Source organism: Antechinus flavipes, chromosome 2 (genome assembly GCF_016432865.1).
Source record: "Antechinus flavipes isolate AdamAnt ecotype Samford, QLD, Australia chromosome 2, AdamAnt_v2, whole genome shotgun sequence".
Taxonomy (NCBI): domain Eukaryota; kingdom Metazoa; phylum Chordata; class Mammalia; order Dasyuromorphia; family Dasyuridae; genus Antechinus; species Antechinus flavipes.
In genome coordinates this window covers 318,225,929-318,248,799 of record NC_067399.1, presented here as the reverse complement: position 1 = coordinate 318,248,799, position 22,871 = coordinate 318,225,929, and the positions used below count along the sequence as shown (strand labels likewise).

The window sequence follows — 22,871 nt, the reverse complement described above, 5'->3', positions numbered from 1 at the left end:
TGACTTGCACAGTCATTCAACTAATAAGTTACTAATAAGCCACATTTGAACTCAGGTCCTCCCAACTCCAGGGTTCTACCCACTAGGCACCACCCAGTGCCTTTAAATTGCTGCAGTTGTCAGCGAGTCCTGTTTGACTGTCTATCACCTCATATGGGCTTTCTTAGCAAAGACAATAGAGTGGTGTGCCATCTCCTTCTCCTGCTCATTTTTGCCAATGAGGTAACTGAGGCAAACAAGCCTAAAAATGACTTGTCTGGGGTCACACAGCCAGTAACCATCTGTGGCCAGATTTAAAGCCAGGTTCTACGTACTACATCACCAATTGCCTTTAAAAGAGGCTAGAAATTTCAGAATTCTGGATGATAGAGATAGTACAGTTGTGGATGGTGGAAATAGGAGATAGAATAAGGAACTGTATGTAAATTGGCTAGTTTGGCTGGAGATAGCACACATAGAGGGGAATAATACACAAAATACATTGAAAAAGTAATTGTGATGAGCTTTAAATGCCAAATAGTGAAATTTACATATGATCTGAGAGAAATGATTATTAATAACCAATAATTCTTGGAGCTCCAGAGGTTTCACTCCCTTTTCTAAAGTTCTGATTTAAAAGTTCAGTCTCTTGAAAGACATTGCTGATAATTGGACTAACTTTCTGATTCAAGACCCCACTCTGGTAGAAGCTATTGTGACCCACTCAGCCGTGGATAGGGTATACATTCTTTGAAAGGGTGGGAGTGACCTGAGTGAAGAGATAGTTCCTCTGTCCAAGGGTGACATGATGTAACTTTCAGTCCCTCATTTTATTTATTTTTTTTTCTTATAGCTTTTTATTTATTTACAAGTTATATGCATGGGTAATTGTACAGCACTTACAATTGCCAAACCTTTTGTTCCAATTTTTCCCCGCCTTCTCCCCATCCCCCCCCCCCCCCCATGGTAGGTTGACCAATTAAATACAATATAAGTATACATGTCCTAACAGTTATTTTGCTGTACAAAAAGAATCGGACTTTGAAATAGTATATTATTAGCCTGTGAAGGAAATCAAAAATGCAGGTGGACAAAAATATAGGGATTGGGAATTATATGTAATGGTTCATAATCATCTCCCATTTCTCTGGATGTAGCTGGTTCAATTCATTACTGCTCTATTGGAATTGATTTGGTTCATCTCATTGCTGGAGATGGCCATGTCCATCAGAATTGATCATCATATAGTATTGTTGAAGTATATAATGATCTTCTGGTCCTGCTCATTTCACTCAGCATCAGTTCATGCAAATCTCTCCAGGCCTTTCTGAAATCATCCTGCTGGTCATTTCTTATCAAATAATAATATTCCATAATAGTCATATACCACAGTTTATTCAGCCATTCTCCAATTGATGGGCATCCACTGTTTCCAGTTTCTGGCCACTACAAACAAGGCTGCCACAAACATTCTTGCACATACAGGTCCCTTTCCCTTCTTTAAGATTTCTTTGGGGTATAAGCCCAGTAGTAGCATTGCTGGATCAAAGGGTATGCACTGAGCATAGTTCCAAATCACTCTCCAGAATGGCTGGATGTATTCACAATTCCACCAACAATGTATCAGTGTCCCTGTTTTCCCACATCCCCTCCAGCATTCCACATTACCTTTCCCTGTCATTCTAGCCAATCTGACACATGTGTAGTGGTATCTCATTTGTCTTAATTTGCATTTCTCTGATTAAAAATGACTTGGAGCATCTTGTCATATGGCTAGAAATAGTTTCAATTTTTTCATCTGAGAATTGTCTGTTCATATCCTTTGACCATTTATCAATTGGAGAATGGCTTGATTTCTTATAGAGTCAATTCTCTATATATTTTGGAAATGAGGCCTTTATCAGAACTTTTGACTGTAAAAATGTTTTCCCAGTTTATTGCTTCCCTTCTAATCTTGTCTGCATTAGTTTTGTTTGTACAAAAACTTTTCAATTTGATATAATCAAAATTTTCTATTTTGTGATCAATAATGATCTCTAGTTCTTCTTTGGTCATAAATTCCTTCCTCTTCCACAGGTCTGAGAGGCAAACTATCCTATGCTCTTCTAATTTATTTATAATCTCATTCTTTATGCCTAGGTCATGAACCCATTTTGACCTTATCTTGGTGTATGGTGGTAAGTGTGGGTCAATGCCTAGTTTCCAGCCCCTCATTTTAAATATAGCCCACATCCTAGTGTGTTAACCAGAGTTGATTGTTATTCCATCTCCAAAAGAGCACATAAGTTGAGCCTGCCATGATTGTCTTTGTTCTTAGTGGGATGGCTAAATGACCATCCTTTTTATTAATAACACTTTAATGTTATTAATAAAATGATTAAATTACCCAGAAACTATGTCTTTCTCACATTTTTAATAAGTCACAGATCCTGATGGAATTTCCTATGTGTGCAGACCTCAGTCTCTCTTTGACCCTCAAGCTCATGGACTTCCATGACAAAATGCTTAATTCTAGAACCTCTTTTCCTCTAGCTTTTGGTGTCATTCCAAATCTGTCCTCAGTCCCAAAGCTTCTTTTTTTTTTTTTTAAATAACTTTTTATTTACAAGTTATTTGGATGGGTAATTTTATAGCATTGACAATTGCGCCAAATCTTTTGTTCCAATTTTTCTCCACCTTCCCCCCACCTCCTCCCCCAGATAGTCCCAAAGCTTCTTAAACTGGCTTGTGACCCCATATGGCATTGCACAACTGAATGTGAGAGCTGTGAAAAATTTAGTAACAGTAAAAAGTTCCTGAATGCAACAACCAAAAATTAATTTGAAATCAAACGTAATAAATCCAAGGTGTTTCTGGTAGCACTTGCACATGTTGCAACCTGTGACTTCACTGCAGCCTTAGTTCTGAACACATATGTGCACTTTGTACTGAGCATGCACAAATGCTACCAGAAACACCTCAAATTTCTCTTGCAAAAAGGGGTGATGAGTGAAAAAATTTAAGAAGCCCTGCTCTATCCTGTGTTCCTAAACTTTGCCCCTCAGTCCAAGCTCTTGTCACCTAGTAATCCAAAACCTATCACCATTTACGGTCCTTGGGCTGACCATGGGATTTTTTTCAATTCTCCATCATCTATTAGATGCTTTGTCATGTGCTCATGAACTGGAGGAACCTGCAAGACTTAAGAAACTGATTTAAAAAATACAACTTGTCTTTTGCTATAGTCAAATCTTCCATAAAGGCGCACCTGATATAATGGCAGAGATTTAAAAAATGTGCTTTTTATTATCCTTAATAACTAACAAGTTACACATTTCATAAAACTGTCCTCACTTTACATTCTAGAAAAGTCTGTTTCTCTTCAGGGTTGGTGGAACATAGACTTGTATCGGTAAAGGGATTATTCCTCAGCTGTCAGGGTAGTCCTTGCTGCACAGATAATGGGATAGGGTATAGAATATTGTTAACTTCTGCCACAGAAGAAGCAGGCCAGTGAGGTTGACCAAATGAAGTTATTTCTAATTCTGGGAGTTTATGAAAAGAACAAGGCTTCTCAAATATTTTCATTTGATGGCCCTCATAAGAGATACTATGTTATCTTTCTTTTCCAAATTTAAAGTAAATATTCTCATAGCAACATTTTACTTCTATTGTCCAGTCTTATCTATGACTTGGTCACAGTGAATATTACTGCTTTTTCCACAGGTCGAACCCACTAAGCAATATTATGAAGCAGATATCCAGAAAATGCTTTTTTGAACAATTCATCTGTCATGGAAGGGGAATATATAAAGGAGATTGCTTGGAAGTATTTTGCAAGAAGGAAAAAATCCTATATTCAGATCGAATTATGCCATGATTAAGACTATAGACTGTAATTAAGCATGGATAATAACAACACTAACATTTATATAGCGTTTACTATATGCTAGGCATTGTGCCAAGTACCTTATAATTATTATCTCATTTGATCCTTACAACATCTTTGGGAGGTAGATGCTATTATTATCTCTGCTTTACAGATGAAGAAATCAAGGCAAACAAAAGTTAAGTGAATGGCACAGGATCACATAGCTGGTAAGTTTCTGAGGCTGAATTTGAACTTAGGTCTTTCTGACTCAAGACCCATTGCCTCTATTAACTGTGACACTAAAGTGACTAAACAGAAGTTGAACCCAAAAGAAGTCCTACACCTTGAAAAAAATACAAGGGAAATCACAAGTGAATATACATGCTTAGGTAAAGTTAGGCATCTTACTTAAAGAATAAATACTGTATTGACATATGAAGAGGTTTTTAAAAAAACAAACATACCCCAAAATTAATGGGTTGCCATGGCCAAAAAATCTATTGCTGAGTGGCTAGCTAGGTGATGAGCTTTTCCTCAGAACACACCCTTGGTTTGTGGCTAGGACTATACCTGAAGCACTTCTATCATGGTAGAACCCGCAAAAGCTTATACACCCTAGCATGACCTTTGAGAACCCAGAACCATCTCCACATCAGGATCAGATATTGGAGGAGGACTTAGGGGAAGAAAAATTGAGGAAGCCTTCAATACTTTGGATGAGTTCCCCAGGATGGGAAAGTATGGATGGGTCATGATCTGTACTTTTGGAAGGAACTTTCAAATCAGGAGGTCACAAATCCATTATGAATTTCTGCCATTAAAAAAATCCCATCTCCAGACATCTTTAAAGACAAACTTTCAATGTTTCTGTGGTTGTAGATGCAAATAATATCATTAACTAAATAAAAGTTTTAAAGACAGCAGAAAAATGGAAACTTGGGAATTTTCTTCATCCAGTTCTCAAGTTCTTTCTTTTTCTTGAAAAACATGACTTCTGTTGACCAGTTCCCTAAAATCATCTAGTTGAAAATGATGGAAGAGTAAGGACCCTGGCTTCAACTAGATAGGAAAATAAAAAACAAAAAAACACTTGTTGGGGTGGTTCATAGAGGAGATTCTTGGTTTTGGCCTTGTCATTTAGATAATTCAGTTATTGTGAAATCAAGACTGGATGGAATAATACCCTTTACATTTGAGCTTTGAAATGCAGACTCAGGAAAACCGCAGGACAGGGAGATGAATAAGGGACTAGCATTGAATGTAGATGGGAAGACATTACCAATTCTTGAACAGTTGACACCATATAAATTATACAAATGAATGTTAAATGAAAACTAAACAGCTGATTTTTAAAAATCAATTATCAAATTTTTACTCCAAAATGAATTATAAATAGATATGTAAAAGTATTTTTGACCTCTTGAGTCATATAAATGCATACATTATGCATTTTCCTTATACGGTTTTCAGATTTAAATTATTATGTGGCAGTTTCCTATGAAGGTGCTCAAGAAAGGATGCTATGCTTTTGAAGCCAATTCTATGCATTAGACATATTAAAGAAAGCATCACAAACCACAATGATTCATCCTGCATGCATCTCTATTCAGCAAATATCCCTTCATCTTCTCACAGATGTGGAGTTTTTCTGGAGAGTCCTGTCTTTCTGGAAGTACACAAGATGGTTCAACCTTTGTTTTGCTTTTCATCATGAGCCTCTGCTTTGTTGAACAAATGCCAGGCCCGGGCCATTTTGCTAAGTTTAGCAAGGTTGGGTTTAGAACTCTAGGAAAAAAAACAGAATTATTGTAGTTGTTAACATACTAAAACAAATGTAAATATTCAAATCCCAATTAAACTGTTAATTTTCCACAAAGTATATTGAAATCAAGGAAGACTAAATTAGAACATGACAGATTTCTTCAGGACAAAAGCCTCCTCTAATAATCATGGAATCTAGATTCTTTGCAGTTCAGAATGGGGCAAAGATTCTCTAGCACTAGGGAGGTCAGCTGGACTGTATACAAAGTACCCATGACTCACTGCAAAAGAAGAATTTGCAATTCTTTAGCAAGAAAGGTAAGCACAATTCCTGGCTCTGGGAATGCAATAACATGGACATTCTTAATATGGTCTCATGTTCTGTTTCAGTTAAAATTCTAAATGAGAATACAAAATGTTCTTAATTTAAACCACTCTGTGTCCTTGTAGCATTATCCACACCGAACTTTCTGGGATTATAACCACAACATCAGAATCCCCCAAAATGCAGAAACTATACAATGACATTACCATTACAATATTAATTACTATCATTACCATTACTAATTAGTAATTAATTATTATTAGTGAGTGACTAGGTTTCATAAGCTGTTTAGACCATACTTAGCCAAACGCTAATCTGCTGTATTCCTACTAAGTCTCTGCAGTCCTAGGAAAAAGAATTGCTGCATCCTATCCGGAAAGACAAGAGCAAGTTAGCACTAGATATGAGAGATCCACAGATCTGATCTGTAGTTATACAAAACTCAAAAACTGTGTGTGTGTATGTGTGTGTGTGTGTGTGTGTGTGTGTGTGTGTGGTGTGTGTGCATGCACGCATGTTGGCATTTCAAAATAGGTGAGGGAAGAAGAAATGGTAGTCTAGTCAAGGTAAATTGCTTCATGCCCTTTAAAAGAAAGAAATTCCATTTCTTCTTCCTCTTCATAATCACTAAGGTACCTGTTTCTCCTGTTCCAAATGGTTTATGTCTGCTAATGGCAGCATTGAAGGTCTCCCATGAGCACACTGGAAAGGCAGCTGGCACCAAGACAGAGCCTCTATAAGTCTACAACTCTCTTCTAGGGTCAGGCTGTCATTAAACTTAATAGCTCCTAAAAACAAGAAAAAAGCATAGGTGAAATGTCATATGTACGGTGGGAAATCACTCCTGACTATGACTTAAATATCTCCTAAATAAAGGAAATACATCTTGGAAACTTTTCTGATAGCTTTAGAATTGCTTGAGTCATCCCCTAAGACAAAATGGATTGGCCATTTCTTAAGGAAACTATCGTCTTCATAAGAAGGTTTTTTTAAGGCCTAGATTAGAATTATATAATGTGCTTTCTGAGTTCCTCTGAGAATGACAAGTAGCTTCACATTCTTCCTAATAATTAAACCTTGTGATCTTATTTTTCAAAACTTTCTTTGCTTTGGCTCCAGATTCATTCTACCAAGTCATGCTGATTTTTTTACAAAAACGAATAACGTGAGCACCAGCCCTGAAGTCAGGAGGACCTGAGTTCAAATTTGGTCTCACTTAAAAAAAAAATTATTAAAGCTTTTTATTTAGAAAACATATGCATGGGTAATTTTTCAACACTGACCCTTTCAAAAAGTTTTCTGTTCCAGATTTTCCCCTCTTCCCTTCATCCCATCCATAGATGGCAGACAGTTCGATAAATGTTAAATATGTTAAAATATGTGTTAAATCCAATATATGTATACATATATATACAGTTATCTTGCTGCACAAGAAAAATCAGATCAAGAAGAAAAAAAAACCTGAGAAAGAAAACAAATGCAAGAAACATCAACAGAAAAAGTGAAAATGCTATGTTGTGGTCCACACTCAGTTCCCACAGTCCTCTTTCTGGGTGTAGATGGCTCTCTTCATCACTGAACAAGTAGAACTGGTTTGAATCCTTTCATTGTTGAAGAGAGCCATGTCCATCAGAATTGATTATCTTATAGTCTTGTTGTTTCTGTGTACAATGATCTGCTGATTCTGCTCATTTCACTTAGCTTCAGTTCATGTAAGTCTCTCCAGGCCTCTCTGAAATCATCCTGCTGGTCATTTCTCATAGAACAATAATATTCCATAACATTCATATACCACAATTTATTCAGCCATTCTCCAACTGATGGACATCCACTCAGTTTCCAGTTTCTGGCCCCTACAAACAGGGCTGCCACAAATATTCGTGCACATACAGGTCCCTTTCCCTTCTTTAAGATCTCTTTGTGATATAAGCCCAGTAGTAACACTGATGGACCAAAGGGTATGCACACTTTGACAACTTTTTGAGCATAGGTCCAAACTGTTCTCCAGAATGGTTGGATCCACTCACAGTTCCACTAACAATGTATCAGTGTCCCAGTTTTCCCATATCCCCTCCAACATTTGTCATTATCTTTTCCTGTCATCTTAGCCATTCTGAGAGGTATGTAGTGGTATCTCAGAGTTGTCTTAATTTGCATTTCTCTGATCAATAGTGATTTGGAGCATCTTTTCATATGACTAGAAATAGTTTCAATTTCTTCATCTGAAAATTGTCTATTCATATCCTTTAACCATTTTTCAATTGGAGAATGGCTTGATTTGAATTAATTCTCTATATATTTTAGAAATGATGGCCTCAGACACTTAATACATTCTGGCTTTGTGACCCTGGGCAAGTTACTTAACTCCAATTGCCTCAGGAAAAAACAAAAAACAAAAACAATGTGATACAAAGGAATAAGGACTACATTTGGAGTTGGAGCAGGAATGGTTTAAATCTTAGCTTTGTTATTTTACAAGTACAACCATTGGTCTTAGTTTCCTTCTCTGAAAAATGAGGTAACTGAAGTCCTAATCTAAGGTCCTTTTTATCTCTAAACACTATATGTCAAGGCTAAAGGTTCCATTTTGGACTTCGAAACTTCCATCCCTCCTTCTCAATCAAACTTCTCTGTACAGATCCTTTATTCAAATCAATGAATCAACTTGGTGTTCCAAACATGTGGATTTGTTTGTCAGGCCTATGTTCATGTCATTTATTTCATTCACTATATTTTCTTTTTTCTTTCTCTCTACTAATACATGTTGAGTTTCATTCAAAACTCACTTCTATGAAAGCTAATTCTGTTTGCTCTTCTAATTGATTCTCCTCCTAAATTCCTATATCAAATATTCATATTAAGCACAAATGATCTAGCTGATATTTTCTTTCCTTTCTTGTTTCATAAGTGTGTTATTTCTTAATGTATACTGTCTGCTGTTTAGAGACAAGGCTCTATTTGTCTTATAACCTCTTCTTTCTTTCTCTACTGTTCCAGACTCCTTAGAAAATAGTAGATCTTTAATAACTACATTAGGGATCTTACCATGACAAGCCTGGGATGCTAACAATTTCTGGATGGTAAGTGGCAAAGTCCCTTGAGCTCCTCCTGTGGTCTGAAGCAGCTAAAAACAGTAGTACATGATTAAACTCTTCTTTCATAGTTCCAAAGATATTAGATGTTCTCTGTGTGAAACTTCTACCTGTTCTCCCCAAACAAAAGAATTGCTTACCTCTACTTGTTCTCGAATAAATTCCTGGGGGAAAAAAAAAAGTCTAAGTAAGCTGCTGTTATTCTAGCAAAAAAAAAAAAAAAAACACTTAATCCCTTTAAGGACCAGCCGCTTCAAGAAAAGGAAGCTTAGAATAAGAGGCTTTATAAAACATAAGGTGTTTTGAATTAGAAGTTCTGTGAAGATTTAAACTCATTTGTGTAAGAGAGACTCAATTCAGACACTGCTCCCAACAGCTTATGAGGACATGTAATTGGTAAGAGTGGCTTTGATCATTTATTAAGGGATAGTCTGTTTCTGTTTAAAACACAAGCCAGAAAAAGTGTAATGTTGGACATATATAATGAACAAAGACAAATAAATGAGAAAAATAAATTAATATAATTGTACACCCAATATAACCCATGCTTTGATTATAAACACCAGAATTTTTTCACTCAAGTTTCCATAATAGTTCTTGGGAACTCCCTATCTTTAGATTAAAAATAAATTCTATGGTACTTAAAATTGCCTGACATATTTTTGCCTCTGTTACATCCCTTTCAACAGCCTTATCAAAGGAGATACTAATATTATAAGTGAACTTTAAAGACATTTCTACCAGACACTTTTTCCTGTTACTAACTGTAAAACCTTTGAAAGTTAAGCTGGTCCAGTTACAGGATTTCAAAGTCTGATTTAAAAGAATCACAATTAAGAGTGACAGGAGCTGAAGAACAAAGGGGGGTAGGGGGGAAGAAGAAAGGAAGAGAAAGGAAAGAAAAAAGAAAAGAGAAGCAAGCAAGTATTCAAGCATTGCTTAAAGATATAGTACCACCCATGATTTATTTACAATAAATCACAGGGACTACTTTATTTTTTTTTAATTTAATAGCTTTTTATTTATAAGTTATATGTATGGGTAATTTTACAGCATTGACAATTGCCAAACCTTTTGTTCCAATTTTTCCCCTCCTTCCCCCCACCCCCTCCCCTAGATGGCAGGATGACCAGTAGATGTTAAATATATTAAAGTATAAATTAGATACACAATAAATATACATGACCAAACCGTTATTTTGCTGTCCAAAAAGAATTGGATTCTGAAATATTGTACAATTAGCCTGTGAAGGAAATCCAAAATGCAGGCAGGCAAAAATATAGGGATTGGAAATTCAATGTAATGGTTCTTAGTTATCTCTCAAAGTTCTTTCGCTGGTTGTAGCTGGTTCAGTTCATTACTGCTCCATTGGAATTGATTTGGTTCATCTCATTGCTGAAGATGGTCACATCCATCAGAATTGATCATCATATAGTATTGTTGTTGAAGTATATAATGATCTCCTGGCCTGCTTGTTTCACTCAGCATCAGTTCGTGTAAGTCTCTCCAGGCCTTTTTGAAATCATCCTGTTGGTCATTTCTTACAGAACAATAATATTCCATAATATTCATATATCACAATTTATTCAGCCATTCTCCAACTGATGGGCATCTACTCAGTTTCCAGTTTCTGGCCACTACAAAGAGGGCTGCCACAAACATTCGTGCACATACAGATCCTTTTCCCTTATTTATGATCTCTTTGGGATATAAGTCCAGTAGTAACACTGCTGGATCAAAGGGTATGCATAGTTTGATAACTTTTTGAGCATAGTTCCAAATTGCTCTCCAGAATGGTTCGATGTATTCACCAGGGACTACTTTATTAGGGATAAAATGCTTAGCACAGTGCCAGACACATAGTAAGCATTTAATAAAGGTTTCCTTCCTTCTTACCTTACCTTCCTTTTCTACCCCTCCTTCTTCAACTTCTCTAGGCTCCTATCATTCTTAATTTTCTTTCTTTTGAACCAGACTTAGAAAATAATCCCTCCTCCTCTTTTCCTACAATCATGATTCTAATTATCAAAGTTACTAAAAGCCAAATGATAGATATTGCACTGCTTAAAAAGCCATGTTTCTCCCAAAAGGAGGGGGGAAAAAACAGACAGAAATTGAGTTATCACAGTTACTGCAACAGAGACAAATACTAACTCCTCTTACATTCTCTACCATTGATGTTTCCAGAAACTAACACATTTAGATTATGAAGCCCAGTGAGCAAGATCTGGATCCAATTCCCTGATCAGCTCCTTGCCCATCATTACAATGAAGGAGAGAAGGGAAGAGAGAGAGAGGGAGAAAAGGAGAGAAGGAGAGAAAGGAAAAGGGAGGGAAGGAAGAAAGGAAAGAAGGAAAGAGAGAGAGAAAGATACAGAAAGACAGAGTAAATGTATGAGAGGAAAATGTGATAAAAGAGCTTGAAAATTATAAAGCATCATATAAATATGAGCTATAATTATTACTATTATTAATAATAACAGTGCTTCTATTAAAGCTATTAGGCTCAACTAATGTTAAGTGATTTGTTCTTTTAACTGGGAGCAGGTTCGTGATTTGTTCCATCTGTCAGAAGTCAAGCAGCTACTCTTCGTCTGATTTATAACTAAACCATTCCAGTTCTTTTAAAAATCAACAAAAAATTATCTCGATCAGCCTGGCTGAACATGAGTAAGATTTTCTGGCCATCATAAGCTTGAATTCAAACTGAAATAAATTCCTTAACAGTCTTTGATGTGTGTGCTGCAAAAGTTTTTGTTTTAGATGTCTAGTTCAATAGAGACTGAATAGCAAAGCCCTTTAATAATAAAAAAAAAAAAAAAAAAAAAAAAAAAGAGGCTGGTGTGGTGTTTTTCTTCTTTATAATATAAAGGTTCTCCCTGGGAGAGAGCAGGTTTCTTGGGGAGGTTTTCTGGAGGCAGCCTTAGTTGCAGTTGAAAGTAATAATCACTCCAAAATGCAGCCAGCTGATAAAATGCAAATGTTTATTTTCTCCTTCCAAAGTAGCCCGGTTACTTTCTCTTAGCCTATCTCTCTGCTTGGTTCCAAGAGCTCCCTCCGAATGTCTCCAAATCCAAAGGTTTGTCCTTCAGCCTCCAGCCAGCCAGGTGGAAAATGGAATGAATCTCTCTTGCCTCCTTCACTTGCAGCTCGGCTAGCTTTCTGGAGAGCCTTTCACACCAGCTTGGTCTCAGTGGGGGAAGTGAAGGAGCCCAGCCACCACAGTGGTGTGAGATGAAGTGAATCTGGTTGTGCCTCCGCAATAGGGTTTCTCCTGAACTGACTTGACGCTCCCCTCTCAAGTCTTTTCAGCTGAACTCCCTTGACTAGGCTTATATATGATCTCTTCTGAGAGAATGGGATTATGGGTTTTCTCCCAGAGAGCTCTCTGGCCCTAAGAGCTTCAAGGGAGGTGTGAATTCACAAAGTTACAAAGTTTACTTTGTGAATCTCCCATACTTGTGAACTCCTATGAGTAAAGGTATAAACACAAGCATTGTACTAATTAGTTCTACTTAGTACCTTGTTTCAGGTTCTGGCCCAAAACATCTTCTTTTAAGATCAGATCAATGATACTGAACCATGCTATTGTCTCTATCAATTCTAATGACTTAACAGTTTATAAAGATTCCAACATCTCCTGCTTTCTTTTGTTTTAGAACATAGGGTGGTATTGACCTCCCTAACTTCTCAAGGAGGTGAGAATCCCCCCCAAAAACAGTTTGTAAAGATTCCAACAGGCTGGTGGTGAGGAGTTAGGGTAGAAGCCCAGAAGAAAAGACTGTTGAGAAAATGAGGATAGCAAACGACATCTCATTAGATCTATTAAGACATAGCCAGGTCAGCCTCATGGCCCCAACTTTTCAAAACTCTTGGCCTCTCTAGGTAGAAAGAACTCAGATGATCTCTAAGCAACCTCTCCAGTAAACTTACCTCCAGAATACTTTTTGTCACAGTAGGTCTTCCCCTCCGGACTTCATTGGCTTCTCTTTCTACAAAGCAGAGTGGTACCTCTCCCACAAGAATATGGGAACTGGGAGGATCTGGAAATATTAATTTCAGGCCCAAATCTTCCAGAGCCTTGTGGTAACACCTAAAAAGATAAACAGTCTCCAATATACTAGAGAACATCAAAGAGTCTTTTTGAAAGAGTCTTTCATTCTCATTTCAGCCACACATACTCCCTAACTTTTCAAAAATTATCTTAGTTTTTAAAAGCTTCTTTTGTAATTAAAGAGTGTTCTTTTAAGATTTTACTATCACAATATCTCCCCTTTTAAGATCACAATAACCTCTATTTATTCCCCATTTCACTCAGGGAAACAAGTGTCCTAAGAGGTTTAAAATACCAGAATTTACTTTTCTTCTTCACTGGAGAGTTACTCATTTCTGATAGTTGATTTTCAACTGGCTCTTAAAGAAGCCTGGCATAAAAACAAAGGGCTCAGAATGTTTTAAATCAGCATGAAAGCAGGGAAGTAATTAATGGTCCCTGGAACTGAGAAGTTACTGATTAACTGGATATAAATAAATAGATCTGGAGCTAATCTAAATTATGCCCTAGGAGAAATGAATTATTGGCAGTAGTCTTATTTCCAAATCTGAAATAAATAAGAAACAATTCTCTACTCCCCACATCCAGAAACATCTATTATCCCAGGAGTTGGGAGAGGTCCTATCTAGTAATCACAATATGACTTATCATAATATTTCTCCATGCTCTACATTTCCTTCAGTGTGATTGTGGAAACTATATATAAGGAATGAGAATGCAGAATGGAAGCAATCATAACAGTAACATTGTTTTCAGAGACTGTATACAATAAATACTCCCTGTTTAAAGAAAAGATAAAAATGACTTCAGTTCTAGCTGCTGAATCAGATGACTGGGACACCCTATCCTATACTCAATATCATATCCTTAAAGTGTTCAGTGCTCAAGCATGGTACTAACTGTAAAAGCCTCCTTTGTTCCTCTGTCACCGTAACTTCCATGGGTGGGTAGATGGTAGAAGACAGCAATTTCTTGCGGTGAAAGCTTTTTGGCCGCTCCTTCTCATAGGAATCTATTGGCAGAAAGTTTAATAGGTGGGAACAAGGAGAAATAAAGTCTACTGGTTTCAGACCAAGCATGAAACATGATAGAGCATAATAATGTTAATTCTTCTACTGCCTAGTTTTAGACCAAGAGTTTTTAACTTCAGAGGTTTAGGTTTCAGCCTTTTGGCAGACTCAAAATGTAATCCATCCTGTCCACACATTTTCACAGTTACTTGGCAATCTAAGAAATTCTCATCTTCTATACAAAAGATGCATTATCACATACATGTAAACAAATAATGATTCTTCCTTCACTAATACAATTGGGAAAGAATATGAGATTTTCCAGTACAACTCTTGAGACTTCATCAGTTATTTTGAAGAGATCTGCAGAGAAGACTATACACTTGCAATGAAGTTTCTCTAAATGTAATACTACAAGATTTTGTCTTTTTTTAGGTCTCACTCTTTTAAAGAGAAACTAGCATGAAACTAGAAAATAGGATGAAAAATGTCACATTTCTATTCAATAGAATTACCCACCTCTACCTTTCCTAATTCACGGTCACTAATGTTTTTCATTATATAACCACAAAAGTAAAGTTTTTCCTGTAATTTCATTTGATGGGGAGAACAAGGTCTGATGATAAGAAAAACGGTCCATGGTGTTTTAAAAATGCATACCAATCATCCTGGGATTTTAGAAACTTTGGCTAATGCACACTGAAGTAGAAGTACCAGGCTCAGTCACCTAAACATAATTCAAATATTTGCTCTAGACACCATGAATAGGAGTAGGAAAACTTAGGTACCTGTGGACACACTTCATAAACCTCTGACCATAACTACAACCCTTCTATCTGGATGAGGGGTCTATTATGTTCTTACACTTAGAGTAGAAGTTATGAAAAGGCCTTTATTCAAGTTACCCATTCCCTAAATACTTCTTGGTGCTTCACTGATATTCTGAGGAAGTCCTAAGAACATACTTTATAAATTGGTCTTCTCCATTACTCCATGCCTTTTGCTGCTATTCCAAATTGGTTTCTGTCATGTCCAACTCCTCAAGAACCCATTTGGGGTTTTATTGGAAAATATACTGCAGTGGTTTGTCATTTTTTTTTCTCCAACTCATTTTACAGATAAGGAAACTCAGGCAAACAGGGTTAGGTGACTTACCCAGAGTTATATACCTAACAAATGTCTGAAGGCAAATTTTAATTCAAGAAAATGAATCTTTCTGACTCCAGGCTGATACTCTATCTACTGTACATTCTAGCTGCCCTATTATTCTTGCTACAATTATTCTTACTAGAAGACAAAGAAGTCTTACCACAAATAAGTTGCTCTAAGCGGATCCGCTCATGGGCAGCATGCTGATCTACCAACACAAGCAGGTTTCCACCTAGGAAACATTAGGACCACTTTAATCCCAAGAATGAGAATAAAAGAGTCATTTTATGCAGAGTGACAAAGGCTATTTTAAATTACTTAATAATACAAGTGCAGTATGAAACAAAGGTAACTAAACAGAAATAGTATACTTTTAACTTTCCAAAATACTGAAATTGGGAATATGCTAAGAAAACATACTTTCAGAATCAGTAATTCCATGAGCATTGACATTCCCTTCAGCTTTGCAGATCTTAGCCTTTTTTGTGCTTAGAATGGTTTCCATGAGTATTTCAGAATAAGAAATTCTTCTTCACTAAGAATCCAATCATCTAGCAATGAGGCTCTTTGAATTTTGCTAGGCTGGTTTTGGGACAGTTTTGCTAGAGCCATATTGGAAGCCTTTCCAGCTTGGTAGAGGATTTCAAAGGTAGTACTTGATCAGAATATTCTTGAAGGACCGACAGCCATATCAAGGCCATGTTGAAATTTAGGAATATCTTAATATCTTTTTTTTTTAAAGAACTGAATTTATTTCTGATGCGAGTGCCATTGTTAGTGCTAACTAAAGATTAAACCCTACACTTATATGCTTTATTAATTTTAATTTGATATAATGGAGTTTCAATAAATACCACATTAAGATAATTTAAACTGACTGTTTACTACTTTGGGAGCCATGAAGACTGTGATTTTAATCTCATCTGAAGAACATCCAAACTTCCTGGCAGAAGGCCATTGGATACTGTATCTCAGGTTATTTTTCTTTTCAAATGCTTAGGATAATGAAGTGGAAAAAAAAAAAAAAACCCGATTCTTTTTCTGTAATGACAGCAGAATTAGTCTTCCTAAATACAACAGGAACATCTGCAACTATATTCTTCAAGATGTCATCATGTTTTTTTTTTTTTTTTCATGAGGACTTGTCATGAACATCTTGCGATAAGGAGTAACCCTGGCTGAGGTTTACTTTTTTAGCTTAGAATTTTACTGCTCTGGCTAAGGGCCACTGTAAGAATTAAAAAGTTTATTAGAACTAATTTAAAAATGAAATTCTGTTCTTGAAATTGGTTGAAGTAGATTATGCCAAATGGCTATTTGCTCTTCCTCCTACATAAGAGATGAAAGATGCGGATTCTAGGATACCCTTGAGCCCAGGGCATGAGAGGTTAAGCCTTTTGCATTGGAGTCCAAAGACAGGGTTGGCCCCCAGCACTGAAATTTAAACTCCTTTGAGGACAAGAATTGCAGCTGGTTGTGATGAATACTGTACATCCTGTGCTGGGCAAAACAACTGAATAAATAATAAACTATGAGGCAATAACATCAAATATGAAACTCAGGCCGATGTGCCTTACTATTACTAAGAGTAAGGGATGCTATGAGACGGGGGCCATGCCTACCCTTGGCCTATTGAATGATGTCTCATCTTCCTTTTACTAATTGTATTCATTCCATTTTTTCATTTCTTATATATAAAAAGACAGTGATGCCATTTGTACCAGAAATTCTATTTTTTTAATAACTCTTGTTTTGTGAAGCTTCATATCTAGAAAATTTTACCTAACTGTAACCTGAAATAAAGAACATAAAATGTCAAGCTGGAAGTATTCTGTTATCAGTAATTTAGAACAATAATTTGTTTGGCTACATAATAAAATACAAATGCATATGTCAAAAGTAAAAGAAGTTAGTTACGTGGTTTGTACATATTTCCACATTCATAAAATATTTCCATATTCATAAAATTTTTAAAAAAATCCTGGGCAATGGTAAAACTTTTGTATTTTGACTTTAAAAAATACCAAAGTTATCTTAGCACATCCTTTAGAGGATTCTAGTTTAATCCAGCATATGTCATGAAGTCTAATGAAAGGTTTAACATTGTCCTTTTCCCAATAAGTCCAAAATAAAACCCATTCATTATCTTCCCACCCAACTCTGTACTCTCTTCAACTTTATCAGTATTGTCAAGGGCACCACCACCCTCCCAGACTCCTAATCTAAGTGTCATCTTCAACTCCTTATACATACTCACCCCACATATCCTATTTGTTTTCAAGTCTTTCTCATTTCTACCCTAATACCATGTCCCATTCACATGCTCTTTTCTCTATCCACACAGCTACCATATTATTTCAGGTCCTTAATGTGTTATACCTGCACTACAACAATAGCTTTCTAGTTGGTTTTCATGTCTTAATTCTCTCCCCACTATAATCTATCCCCCACTAAACTTTCAAGCTGTTTTTCCTAAAGTGCAGATTTGACTATGTAATCCCTCAACTCAACAAACTCCAATGCCTCCCTGTGACCCCCAAGATCAAAAAGAAAATGGTCTGTTTGGTATTTAAGGCCTTTCACTATATGAAACCTTACTGTCTTTCAAATCTTTATACTTTTTTCCCTCCGCATACTCTATGATTCAGCTACACTGGTTTACTTACTGTTTCTCATGCATGATATTCCATTTCCCAAGATATCACACATCTTGATTTTGTTTTTCTTTTGTGGTAATGGGAAGAGAAAAAAATGCTTGTGACATTCAAAAAAAATTAAATGAAAAGAGTTGTAGCCTCTAATAAAAAAAGAATTGTTATCATAATTTCTCAAATTAATTCATTTTCATTGGCATTCTACAACTCCACTTGCCTATATTTTGCAGGGAATGGAATTATTATTTTTTTTTTTTTGCTTTACTGATGAAGTCTCAGATAATTAAGTAAACTAATACTGTAAACAAGATTGCAGGCTGCAAATATTTAAGATACTAAAGCAAATATAATCTTTTCAAATCAAAGGTTCTTAATTTGGTATCTGTAAACTTGCTTTTTAAATACTGTGATAATTGTATTTCAATATGACTAATTTCCTTTGTAATCTGTTGTTTTATTTATTTAAAAACATCATTCTGATAAGTGGTCCATAGGCTTCACCACAATGCTTATGGATCTATAATTCTAAATAGTTAAGAACACCTGGTTTAAAGGCATCCATTTTACAGACTGATTATTTACCATTTCTATTTGTTCATTAGAACAGATCCAAAGGAATTATATTAATATAATATATATATATATATATATATACATACACATACTTGTAACAACTACTTGATAATTCTTCTCCCTTCCAGTTGGTTTGAAGCAGCAGTATTTAATTGTATATCTAAAATTTCCTTAAAATGAACCCATGCATCTCTTAATTGAAGGTCAGTGGAGTAATTATCAAGGACAGACTCTATTCTTACCTGCCTTGCCATTCTCCTCCTGCTTTGTACTCATTAAACACGCAATAAACTTATTATCCACTTGCTGGAGAACCTGCCAAATATTCAAATGAACAGTACAACAATGAATATAGATTTATGAAGGTGTTAGAAACCATAACAACAGATTTAATATCTATATCTCTATTTAAAAAAAATCAAGTTAGTGTTATGGTACTTGTTGGAATCTAGACTACTTCTCTAAAATGAGATTAATTTCAAAATAAAAAAAAAGTATACATACAGAAAGAAAAATAATCCTGAGGTTGTACACCAGCCCAATAAGGGGTGGGAAAGATTATATTTAGAAGACTATTATATATTTCATAGATACTCAGTGATGCTAATTAAGGCTTCATCCTCTTTTCCTATCCTCATCTCTTACCATTCCACTACTTCACAACAATGCACTAACCAAACTGTACTAGCTCCTGTATACTTTCACCCCTTCATGAAAACTCATGCTCTGCTCTTCTTTTAGACATTAGTATAGAACTGCTTTTTATAGTTTTATTTGGTGAGTCCTATCAACCTTTCAAGATCTAGAGATCCAAGTGTTTTTCTTTTATGAAAACTTCCTTCCTTGACTGAAAAGGATTTCTTCTCCTTCTAAACCCCCAAATTTTCTGAATTCTTTTTTTATGGCATATACCATATATTTTTCCTTGTACTATATATATTTTTAAATTTGCCCTATGAATTCTTTCTTTCTAATTTTTTTTTGCCCTATTCTTTTTACTGGATAAATTGTAAACACCTAGAGGCTAAGGGTTGTATCTTAGTCAATTTTTTTAACATTTATGGCACACTGTAAGTACCTTGAACTAGTGCTCAAAAAATTTCCTTGAAATAATTACATACAAATTTAGAAATTAGAAGAGAAAAAGTTCTTTAAAAACATACAGAATTTAATCATGATATTAAGTCTTTAAAAAGTTTTAAAATCCAAATTGACAGGTAAAATTGGAACTTGGTAAGATACAGAATTGGGCCTTATATGTTGAGGCAGTTATTGGGAAAGATAAAAATATTGGAAATATAGGAAGTAATATATATATGTAATTAAAGAAAATAAGAAGGAAGATATAGAAAATACAAGGTAAAAAGTGATGATTACAGCTGAGAGGAAGTGATTCATAGTGAATAGAGTGCTGGACAAGGTCACAAGGACTTATAATTTAAATTCTGTCCCTGCCCCTTGCTATGGGCAAATCACACAGCCTTTTAAACCCATTTAATCACTTAGTTTCCTCATCAGTGAAATGGGAATAATAATATCTATAATAACTATCTCACAAGTTTATTGTGTGGCTCAAATGAAATGTTTATAAAGATTAAATGGATTACATAAAAATGAAAAGCTTCTGTATAAACAAAATTAATGCTTCTAGGATATGATGAAAAATGGTTGAATGGGGAAAAAACCTTTATATCAAATTTCTCAGTTAAGCATTTGGTAAGAGACTGAAGTAGGATTTGAACTTAGGACTTCCTGACTCTAGCCCCAGCACCCTATATACTATGCCACCAAGCTGCCTCAAATAGTAAGAGAAATAATAAAGTAAAGAACACAGGGATAAATTTAGGTAATGTAAAAACAAAAGATACTGATAGAATTTTAGTTATTTAAAAAAAAGATTTCATTCCTTAATCCATAGCTATGAAAGGTGTATGATCTATTTTTCTTTTAACTATGTGATGTTTAAGATTCAGGTCACATAACCACTTTGAATCTATTATATAGAATATGATATAAGATATGAGGGTAAGCCTAATTTCTTCCAGACTACTACTGTCTAGTTTCCCCAGCAGTTATTATACTAGAGAGTCTCACATTTCTTAATCTTGTCTGTAGTCATCTTGGGCCAATAAAATCCATTCGCTTTTAACTCTGGGGTCTTAGCTTCACTTGTGTGTGCAAAATCATCATGTATAACTTTCCCAGCTGCTGTGCAGTGTGCTCTGGGCAGCATGACTGCCATGTGTGGGGTCAGTAATAGTGCCCCGCTACAAAACTCCAACATTTGCCCTTGTCTTAAGTCTGGAAGTCCTCTGACCTTGCTGTTTTCTTCTAGATTTTGGACCATTTCTCTCATCCTTTTCTCCATGGGCAGTTGAGGCAGTTCAGCTCACATATGCTGCTAGCACACAGCCTAGTGGAAAACCCAGTCTCCCAAATTTATTGCCATTGGTTTTAAGTCTACTTCTTTGGGTGTCACACATAGCCTTCATCCCTTCCTATTAGATTTCACTATAGCTTTAGCATCATATGGCCTTGAAGAAAAGTTATCTCCTTCCACTTAAAGCATCCCTGGCAGTAGATATTTATTTTTATTTTTATTTATTTATTTATTTATTTTGCTGAAGCAATTGGGATTAAGTAACTTGCCCAAGATCACACAGCCAGGACAGGTTAAGTGTCTGAGATCCGATTTGAACTCAGGTCCTCCTGACTTCAGGGCTGATGCTTTATCCACTGCGCCACCTAGCTGTCCCATGGATACTGAATTTATAGTGTGTCGCTATTCATCTATGGCAAGAAACATCTAATCTGACATTGGGGAGAATATAAGCCAGTTAGACCGTGAGTTACTTGAGGGCAGGGGCTATTACTGCCTGTCTTTGTATACCCAGAGCTTAGGATGGTACTTGGCCCTTAGCACATGCTACATGTGCTATAAGTTTAACACATAATTGTTGACTTGATTTCTTTATGAAAGCCCACTTCAAATATTGCTGTTGCTTAGCATCTGCAGACAAATGCAAATTATTTCTGGTGAATATGCCCTCTTAGTATAGAACTGCTCTTTAGCCCTCCAAGCTAGTATCTATTTGTATGCTGGATGTTCGTATTTACATGGGCAAGTACTAGTTACATATGTGAAACAGTAAACTTTGCAAATCTCTTACAAGTAAACTTATAAACTCTAAAAATGTGTTCACATTTGTCTGTCCACAGATCTCCAAAAGATAACTGTTTCCTTTATCATAGATGGTTCCTAAGAGTTCTTTTAGATTGTATTTCTCTAGTTATTAGTAATTTTGATACTTTGTTTCATGGGCTTTTGAAAGCTTGGATTTCTTCCTCTGAAAACTATCTTTTCATATTATTTGACCATTTGTCAATTTGGGAATGGCTCTTATTCTTATACATTTCAATTAATTTCCCAAATATCTTAGAAGCAAGGCTTTTATCAGAGAAACTTGCTGCAAAGATTTTTATCCTCTATTTACTTGCTTCTCTAATTTCAGTTGCACGTTTCTTATTTGTGCAAAACCCTTTTAATTTTACTTAATCAAAATCTTATAATTTACTTTCTGTGTTCCTCTTTATCTCTTGTTAGGTCATGAACTCTTCCCTTATCCATAAATCTGACAGATAATTTATTCCTTATTTTCTAAGTAATGATGTCACAATGATGTAATTGGCAAATATTGAGTTCCTATCTAACTAGGATCGTTGGGTTTATCAAAATCTATACCACTGGGCCTGTTTGCTTCTGTATATTATGTATCTAGTCTATTTTACTAATTAATGTCTCTATTTCATAAAAAGTTCCAGATTGTTTTGATGATAACTGCTCCTTAGTATAATTTGGGATAGAATACTGACAGCTTTGTATATTACATCTTCATTCTTCACCATCACTTCTAAGTAAGGTCTAGGTAGAGTTCACCCATAAATAATCATAATGTAAGGCTTATTTTGGGGGGGAACCTTTTTTCCTTGGCCCTATATTCTTCCTACTAATGCTGATGCTACATACAAACTTTAGTTTTTACAACACCAAAACTGCATTTTCTTCACAAACCATCCAAATTATATATGACCATTCTCTTTGCAATTGTAACAGAAAACAGATGTGTCCCTCTGGTTGTCTCCTAATGGGGTTTTATATATCTTGCTTTCATGATCTTTATTCCTTAGTGTTCTGGTCTCTAGGTAGCACAGTTTTGTCCACAGTTCTATATCTTGCCAGAGTTCTGTGGTTTTCAAGGGAGAAAAATGCATGTAGAAAGTGGCTACTTTGCCTAATTTTCTTGGTCTATACATGAAAGGAATGTTTTAGAGTTGTTTGAGGGTCGGCCTCTTTACAGCCAAACACTTGTGTGACTTAAGTACTATGCTCACCACCTGGAAGAGATGTGGTCAATTCCATTGTG

The 22,871-nt window shown here is 35.7% G+C and overlaps 1 protein-coding gene across 2 annotated transcripts in view; it reads right to left on the bottom strand.

The window, feature by feature from the left end:
• Positions 1-3,244: 3,244 nt before the first annotated feature.
• Positions 3,245-22,871, bottom strand: part of MLH3 (mutL homolog 3) — a 45,253-nt gene continuing 25,626 nt past the window's right edge. For both annotated transcript variants that reach the window (XM_051977580.1, XM_051977579.1), the window contains 8 exons: positions 18,690-18,762; positions 15,381-15,452; positions 13,962-14,073; positions 12,941-13,100; positions 9,148-9,171; positions 8,961-9,039; positions 6,552-6,703; positions 3,245-5,614 (listed from right to left, as the gene is read on the bottom strand). In XM_051977580.1, coding sequence (XP_051833540.1) covers positions 5,516-5,614; positions 6,552-6,703; positions 8,961-9,039; positions 9,148-9,171; positions 12,941-13,100; positions 13,962-14,073; positions 15,381-15,452; positions 18,690-18,762 — 771 coding nt within the window. In that variant the 3' untranslated portion in view covers positions 3,245-5,515. The remainder of the gene's footprint in view (positions 5,615-6,551; positions 6,704-8,960; positions 9,040-9,147; positions 9,172-12,940; positions 13,101-13,961; positions 14,074-15,380; positions 15,453-18,689; positions 18,763-22,871) is intronic.